This window comes from Filicampus tigris, chromosome 1 (genome assembly GCF_054856515.1).
Source record: "Filicampus tigris isolate MCC_2025a chromosome 1, RoL_Ftig_1.0, whole genome shotgun sequence".
In the NCBI taxonomy this organism is placed as follows: Eukaryota; Metazoa; Chordata; class Actinopteri; order Syngnathiformes; family Syngnathidae; genus Filicampus; species Filicampus tigris.
Window position 1 is genome coordinate 17,829,103 of NC_141217.1, and position 8,782 is coordinate 17,837,884.

Below are 8,782 nucleotides of genomic sequence, written 5' to 3' on the forward strand. Positions count from 1 at the left end.
GCCACTGAATTCTTAGGGAAGAACAACAGGTTAACACACTTGCCATTTTGAAATTCAAATGTGAACAAGTACAAACCAAACTTACTGCATCCTCGACAGCTCTTAAAGTAGCATCAAAGACACTAAGACCGTCTTTTATAGCTTTGACCCTATGATAAGATCCATTCAGGGAAGAGTGCAAAACGTCAAAGTATTCCAGAGGAAAAACAGAGTCAATCCGGATATTCTGCCAAAAAAGAGGGAGAAAAGCAACATCAATTGGTTGTGCTTTATGCAGAATTATATGAAAAATAGCCATAGTGAAGCTGTGAGCTGTAATAAAAAGTGGGTGAGCAACAGAACCGTTACAACATAGGTGGCATTGAGTATGGAAAACAGGCATCAGGTCTGTGACGTGCTTCCGATCCCGCAGTGAATCTCAAATGAGTGTTCGTTTAAATTTTTGCTCTCTTCGCAACAGAGGCAAGATGAACGAACAGGGAAAACTTGAGAGCCTCGATGTTAATGTCAATGTCTTTCTTTAACCTTTTTTCTATATAGGCCTAGTGGGATAAATCCCATTTATCCGATTTTTACTATTTAAAATTATACGTCTTTAATCTTATTCATAATTAAATCACAATTAGGTAAAGGCCAGACTTTCTTTCAAACGACAATATATCATCCACAAAGACAGACCAAAATTCAACCACGTGAGGTGTTCTTACCAGAAGATTTGGAAGCGGGAACTAATTTGCCAACCACTGGCGAGACCTTAAGTACGTCACGGCCCTGTTGCACGGATTCATTTTATTGTGACAGTTTCATCTACAGGTGAGGTTTACTTACATCAGACAGGTAGAGTTTGTTGCCAGATTTATCAAGTACTTCAATCAGTATATCATACTCTCGACCTGTTTCCAGAATCCAACTGTCTCCAGGATATATTTTAAAACCTAAATCAAATACACAGGTTTGAAAAAGACTCTTCTCGCAATCACTTTTCACTTTCATACAAAAATAAACGGGAGTGACACTACTCACCTAAGTAGGCAGGTTCCACCACAAACAGCGTGCTGTTGGGAAGACGAAACACTCCTTGCATTCGAAGACCTAAATAATACTTTAAGGAAAATTGAACCACTGTACAGCTGGGTCAAACAGAACCCTTAGGAGGGGCAGGCCACTCAAAGTTAAAAGGCGGAACATGGAAGAAGAGTTTGAAAAATCTTACTGAAACACACTTTTCTATACAACTCACTGCACTATAGCTGAAATGATGTCAGTGACGACTGACTAGGGTGTTAATGCCCTACCTGAACATGATATGGAAAAAAATAAATAGTGGCCACAATATAGATATAATGTACAAATTGCCCATTTGTGGCCGCAGAATACTAATTTGTCACGAAGTAGCTGTGTGACTCCATACTGGCCACTAGTTTGATAAGCAAATCAAGAGCTCCATTCCGATCAACGCTGAGACTGGAAACCAGGGCTACGCAATGGACAGGGATACGTACATGATTACGCGTTGCTGCCGTATCTCAGAAGCTTTGCTTTCTTTGTTTTCTTTTCAGTGAAACAGACAATTGAAATAAAATATATTAGATGGTCCACTTTCTCCATACCCGGCAGATTTTTTCACAGTATCTACTTATGAACCTTCAGTGCTTATACATTACTATCAAACAATACAAATTAGCTATCTTAACCAGACATAAAAAATGAAATCCATTATGAACAACACTACTTATAGTCTGTTGATTCAGTAGTACAACAATATTCTGACGATTACCAACTTTTATATCTAACTTAATTCTCACTTGTTGCACATCTTAAGGAGACGTGCAGAAAAACTTCAGGGAAAAAAAACGTGTGAACTCAACTCAACTGCTCTGGCTGAAGATGCAACTTGGCTCCTTTTGGTGGATCTCGGTGGCGTTGACGGTAGAACTATCTTGGCCAAGCGCAATCAGACAACCACGTACATTTGGCTGAAGCCCGAAGCTGCCGATGAACGCCCATTTCACCCTGGAATGGACCAGCTAGACAGGAATCTTCACGAAATTCCAGATGAATCAACATGCACCTGCTTGTTGTTCTCCAGAACATTTTCGACTTATCTGCAACACCACAATATACAGTCTAGCAACTCCCAGTCACAAAATACAGACAAATTAGAACACTTGGCATCTGTGGCATCTCATTCACTCAGCTTTTAGCAACTTATACGCAGGTACGATATGCATGTATTAAAATTGGTGCTCAGCCTGGCACGCAAAATCCCCTTACCCTACCCCATGTTGACTTTCTGTGCATTACCGCCACTTCCTTTCTAGCGGCGGTAATGCACTGAAAGTACTTGCTAACTGCCAAAAGACAGTAGAAGAAGAAATTCAAGAAAAAGTAGTAGTCATGTATTACCGCAGGTGGCCACCTTACTTATAGCATGCTAAAGAAAGTGGCGACAATGCACCAGAAGTATATGCCAACCGCCAAATGAAAGCACCCTGGCCGTACTACTCTGCTAGCAGCTTACTTGACCTACTAGCGTAACAGACAAACAGCTCCATCAATGCAGCCTAAAAACACTAGGTCATGGTCCAGCACAACCCAGATGAGCGTATTATTAAGCCTCCAACAGAGTGCAGACAAGCATATTTCAGAAGGATACTTTTATGGTCGAGTACGACATTGATGTGTCCCAGTTGAGTAGCTGTAACTGTGGAGGTTCTTTGATCCAGACGTGCGACGGCAACATCTGGGTTCCCGTTTGTGTTGACCACGCTGTTCTGAAGGTGCAGCTCATATTGATCACATGGCATTGAAAGCTCTTGAAAAACAATAGGAAATAAAAATATACGATCTCAAGATTAACCCTGACAGTCAAAGGAAAGCTCCACTAAGCAGTCTTACCGGTTATTGAGCCCTGTCTTATCTTCAGGACTTGGTATCGGATTGACGTTCCGACCAGCAGGTAGACGTCATGTGCAGGGCTCAGCAAGATGTTCTCTAAAATCAGTAGTTTCACCTCAGCTGCATTCACACCCTGCAGCACAAATATCACAGCAACAAAGTAACAGTTTCATAAAAAAAAAAACATGTTAATCATTAATTATCTGCATCTTTCTGAAAATGTGTTTGTGAGCAAGCTGTGCAGCATTACCACCCCACTGAAACAGAAACAATGAGGCTACAATCGAATCTATTTGGGTGCCCACAGCAAATCAGGAGCATGATGGTTTGTCACAGCTTTTAAGCCACGTGCCCTTTCTGGCGCAATGCAATTATATTTAGCCCCTTTCAAGATGGGAAAAGTTGATAACTAGCATAGCAGTCGGTCGTCATGGCAACGGAAGCTGTACTCTGTATTTGGATAATACTAGACTGCCTCCCCCACCCCAAAACTGAGCCATTTCAACAAGATAATCAAAAGTTGATGTTAAGCATACTCTAATTTACTATCCTTTGCATATTTTGATAAAAGAACACTAAAGACCTTTAATTAAGAAACTTGGGAAATTTGGGGGGGGGGAAACGCATCTCCTTTATTCCACTGGTGAATTTGAATTCGAAAGCACGCAAATCAAAACAAGCTGTACTTAATTTAAAACTTCAAAAATGAATGTAATTGACAAATAGCACTATTTTCTAAAAGATACAGTATGTATACTCACACCATCACTCCATTTTCAGTTTTTCACCTATATTGATATCTTTTGTCATTCTTGTGGAAAGGGAGACTCCTTAATTCAAGTCAACCTTTATTTTATGATTGCCACATAGCGGCCATAAACTTGTGAGATTACAATTCAGGTAGGGACCAATGATTATCCCATCTTGCTATTTTTAGATCCCTCCATCAGTGGAGGTTTGCGGTCACACAGAGGCCACAATTTAAATTCTTCTCGTCTTCTAACACGAGGAACTCCTGGAGGCTGTCTGACACTTAGCCAATACATTTGAATATTTGTGCTGGAGAAGTCTTCTTATCTTACTTGATACAGTGATTCTTGGATTTTGGCCTTCACTTTAGCATGTCCTGTTTTCAGGCCTGACACCAAAATAATGTTGCCCTGTTTTCCAACACGCTCCATTTCAGATATGTATTCAGGAGGTGTGTATGTGGACTCAGAAAACTTCAGAAACCTTGAGAAGAAACAAGACATGACAATGTTAACTTTGCGGTCCTTTGCATTTTACCCAATGGTAAAATATCAGGTGTAGTTTGTGGTGCCTTGAGTTACAAGTCATTTTTCTTCATTTCATGACCACATTCATTTATCAAATCATTTTGCCCCATTGAAATGAATGGAAATGCAGTTAATTCGTTCCAGCCACCTAAATCACCCATGTTTTTTGATAAGAAAATGTGCACTTCACAGTACAGCACTACATAAAATCACACAGCAAAACAGTAACATTTGCTCTCCATGCAACCTGCAAACACGGAAAACGTGAGCACACAATATGACTGTACATAACATATTGTTCTTCCTTTTTCTTCTTCTTTAGGGTCTACTGGCAGTTGGCAAACCAGCTCTATGGCACATTACTGCAACCAACTGTTATTGTTCTTCCACTGCAAAGAAACCAATGTGAATTGGTGGTGGCTGAATGTTGTGAAATATGATGCTGCCATCTTGTGGTGGGGGTCTGAAAGGCACTCGTATCTCAAATTTAGATTATCTAGTAAGATAAAAACTGGTCAAGTGACGACTCTAATCTAAAACAAAAATCATAAAATCAAGAAACTTGTATCTGAAGGCACCACTGTACTTTGCATCTTATAGTATTCCATTGCTGTTAAACAATGAAGACAATGAGACAAGACCTACCGTAATGAATTATAAGAATCTGAGAATCCGTTAACATCCACATCTTTGACTAAACTCCAGTCAAACACCAGACCTGCAAGAGTGCTGAAGGTGTTTCCTGTAAAGGAAGAAAAAGCACAACAGTCATGCTTGACTTCTCCTTATACTCAAACAAGTTACTGAAGATTAAACACGAAATTGAGGATATTTGCATAAAGAATCAGATCAAAATACGGTTGGCTGGACTTCAAGGATGTTGAGCACATCCATCTGACAACTCCTGGCAGCTGAATTAGCCAGTATGAAACCAATAGGCATTTGATTACAGGATCTTCCACATTCTTCGGCAGTCTACTTAAAATAATGAATCTAAAGGCCAAAATCAATGAAACATAAAACCTGATACCCTGAAAAAGGGGTCACCAACTCTTTTGAAACTCAGAGCTACTACTTTGGTATTGATTTATGCAAAGGGATACGGGTTTGATACACACTTTTAAGACAAATGTGATCAAATTGTCTTTAATTATGTTCTTATTACTAAAACATTTATACATGTGAATGATTTTCCCACAGCAGCCTAATTATCAACCACAACTTATCAAGGTAGAAAGATGATAAACATCAGACTGTAGCCACAGTTCTTTTAGTTCGATGATCTTGTCTTTGGTGAAAACAAACAGAACCAGGTAATCAGCACAAGAAGAGCCAACACTGTTATTGATAAACTGATATTGAGATCGAAATTGAAAAATCTTCACAGCGGCTATTAAGCAATAGATGAGTGATATAAACACAGAGATGACAATGACATATAGTATAAATACATTGATCAAGACCTACCCGGATGTGCTAATTAACTTGGTTATGGGAGTACTTAGCAAAGCAGCAGCAGGCTATAATGAGAGGCATCTTATCTCATTGGTACCTTCAGAGTCCAGTGCATTAATTTCGAGTGCAAGGGGTGAATCCTCCAGGTGCAGCTCTCTGGTGGTGGACACAATGGTAACATCATGGATCACATCGACGATTGCGTCACAGCGCAGTATCTGTCCTGTCACTGTGAATGAAGGAGGGCAACACACTTTAGACACAAACCGCCTAAACGACTAAAAAAGCTCAAATGGGTTTGAGATGATAAAGGCATAGAAATGCACTTGAATCATGTACCGTATATACTGTAGCAATGATTTGGCCAAAAGCTAAAGAAGACCTTTGAAATGGATGTGAACCAAGCAGTATGCATTTGCCATTTCTTATCATACTAAGCATTTCAAGCTGTCATAACAGCATAACAACACTTGTGGGTGAAAAAAAAATGCATAAACAATTACGCAATCATAAAAAGGGAAGGACAGGGTGTATATTGTGCAATATGAGAATAATTACATGAATCTGTAGTTTTCTCTGGTAAGTACAGCACAATGTATGTGTAATTTTCTAGTGATATTTACCAACATCTTCAGCCAGAATGAGGCTGGTCAATCTGGAGGGTTGCGTGGATAGAGCTTGAAGAACTGCTCTCCTGGAGCAGCCTCGGCCGGTCTCTTCGTCCACGGGCTGGACACTTGCTACTTCTGGTCGAGTTGATGTCCTGGAAGAAAACGAGTACACTGAACATAATGGTAAAGCACAGTAAAAGTAAAAGGGCACCATCAAAAACGCCATCTCGACATAATTTAAGATCATTGTCAACACTGAAAGCGGAAGTCAACCCAAACATATTTTTATCAAGAATACGTTCCCAGCAGGCCCACTAGTTCAACATGGCATTGTGATTAATTTTGCGTTTGGGGAATATAAGTTAAGCAGCAAAATGCACTCATTTTTAGCTATCTCTAGGGGAGGACATTTTGTCTTCTGTCCATTGACGACTTGTGAAAATAAAGGTCAAAATAAAAAACATTAAATAAGATGAAGAGAAAATGAAGATGCTTGTGGTTTGAATCTGTGCAAAGATGCAATAAATAAAACAGCACAATGAAAATGCAAGAGGACTGAATTTCACATGATATTTACAAGGTCATTTTGTACTTGACAAAAATAATACCGTGATCAAGAATAATGCGTTTAACAGGCAGGGATGATGGGCATGAGGGTATGATGGTAGTTTTGAGTACCATGTGTTGTATTAAAACTACTATGACCAGTACAATATTGAAAAAATTCATGGATCCACTGTAAGTCAAGGAGCAAGCCAACCTAAGATAAATGCTTGCGTGCTTCTGCATTTTTTTTCTTTCTTTTTTGTATATTGGACATCTTTAGACTCCTTTGGTGCTACTTCCTGGGAGGAGGCAGTATCTAGCTGCTCATATACAGTTTAATGTATACGACCAAAAGTGACAGAGCAAATGTTCAGATGCACTGTATCTTCAAAGCTGTGCTGCCGAGAGATGTTTTTCGGGCTATTTCGATCATACGTGGTCTCTCTCACTCACTCATTCACTCATTCACAGATGCTGTGTCCACGTGCAGGGGGTTGCAATATGACACTTTTTGACCACCTTGTTCTCTCCACTCACCATCTGTAGCAGCCTTCGGTGGTTTCCAGTGTGAAGTTAATTCGTGTATCTCTGGCAAGGGGCAGCAGCACTTTGGGCATATTAAGCTTGGAGCAGCCACTGTTTTGAAAAACGCCTATTAATGACAGCAAAACTAACGCCGACTTCATTTCCGCTCAATGTGACTTGTTGGTAGTGAAACTAAAATGAATAGAAACCGCTACAAACTTCTTTCGGCTCATTAAAATGTTGCTATCGAAACAATTGTGGCGGTGTTTTGAATCTCCATGAAGGGAACAAACCTAGTTGTCAACTCAAAAACATAGCACATGAATATAAGCTAATATAAGCCGAGAACCCGCCATTTGCAACGATTGGACTTGCGAGCATGCGGGGAGTGCGGAAACGTCACTCTCCAACATCAATGACGCGTTTTCTTAAAGGTACACTTACATTTAAAACGCTGTCGCTTGCCAAGCATACGTCTATCATTGCAATACCTTGTAATTACAATGAAGTAACTTCAGTTACTGAAGTTACGTTTTCACTTAATTTTTCCCAGTACCTGAAAATATTTAACACTAAGTCACTGAATGTGATCCAATGTTAATCTTTTAAACAAACCACAAATCATCTCAAGCATCATTCTCGCTGGTGCAGAGTGCAATAACATGGAACTTGTTTTAAAGTTCCCATTCCATCAAATTTTGTAACATGTCAAAATGAGTCTGTGACCTGGTTTAAGTTTGACATAGATGCTGTTTGTTGATTGCATGCACAAAGGTGCAAAACGAGCCCATCGGTTGTAGGTGTCGTTGTTGTGAGAGATACTGTAGATACGCACGCTTGTAACCAAGTTAAAAATTACTTCCGTTTCAAGTGAATGTAGATTCATAAGTTCATAGTTTAATAAATAGGAATTTTGTTTAACATTAAAATATGTTTACCATTAACAAGGTTTAAAAAAAAAAAAAAAAAGTCTTGGTGCCCAAGAAGAGTGAAATGCGCATACAAGTACTTCTTTTTGTATTCATAGATAATTTCACTGTATTAGTGCAACTCTGCAGTTTTGGTTCAATTTTAAAAGAAAAGAATTACAGCAAAAACATTTTAAGGCCAGTGCATCGCCATCAATTTAAGTCGCTCCTTAATTTATAAACCTGTCGGGAATGATGAATTAAGTTGCAAAGTTTAATACAAGTTGAATGTACTATCATCTTGTCTTCATGATTAGTTTGTACATAAAGAATTTAAGCTGTAAGCGAATTATGCTTATTATAAGAGCAGCAGCTTGCTGTTGCGATTTGCCGCGATTGATATATTATCCAATTAGTCGACTAATCGCGACTACTGTTAGCGATTAGTCGACTAGCAAAATAATCGTTTGTGGCAGCCCTATAGTGCATACACCTTAGCGCCTACAGGAAAACAGAAATTTAACATGTCATGGTTAACATTTTCCCAACAAAATCAAGACAC

At 39.3% G+C, this 8,782-nt stretch overlaps 1 protein-coding gene across 3 annotated transcripts in view; it reads right to left on the reverse strand.

Annotated features, from left to right (window-relative positions):
- The window catches only part of LOC147153063 (nuclear pore membrane glycoprotein 210-like), a 32,225-nt gene extending 24,516 nt beyond the window's left edge, over positions 1–7,709 (reverse strand). For all 3 annotated transcript variants that reach the window (XM_086023397.1, XM_086023388.1, XM_086023406.1), the window contains exons 1-10: positions 7,325–7,709; positions 6,254–6,393; positions 5,728–5,859; positions 4,821–4,917; positions 3,981–4,131; positions 2,899–3,031; positions 2,657–2,815; positions 1,024–1,092; positions 829–935; positions 86–226 (exon numbers count right to left, since the gene is read on the reverse strand). In XM_086023397.1, the coding sequence (XP_085879523.1) occupies positions 86–226; positions 829–935; positions 1,024–1,092; positions 2,657–2,815; positions 2,899–3,031; positions 3,981–4,131; positions 4,821–4,917; positions 5,728–5,859; positions 6,254–6,393; positions 7,325–7,473 (1,278 nt within the window). In that variant the 5' untranslated portion in view covers positions 7,474–7,709. The remainder of the gene's footprint in view (positions 1–85; positions 227–828; positions 936–1,023; positions 1,093–2,656; positions 2,816–2,898; positions 3,032–3,980; positions 4,132–4,820; positions 4,918–5,727; positions 5,860–6,253; positions 6,394–7,324) is intronic.
- Positions 7,710–8,782: the final 1,073 nt, after the last annotated feature.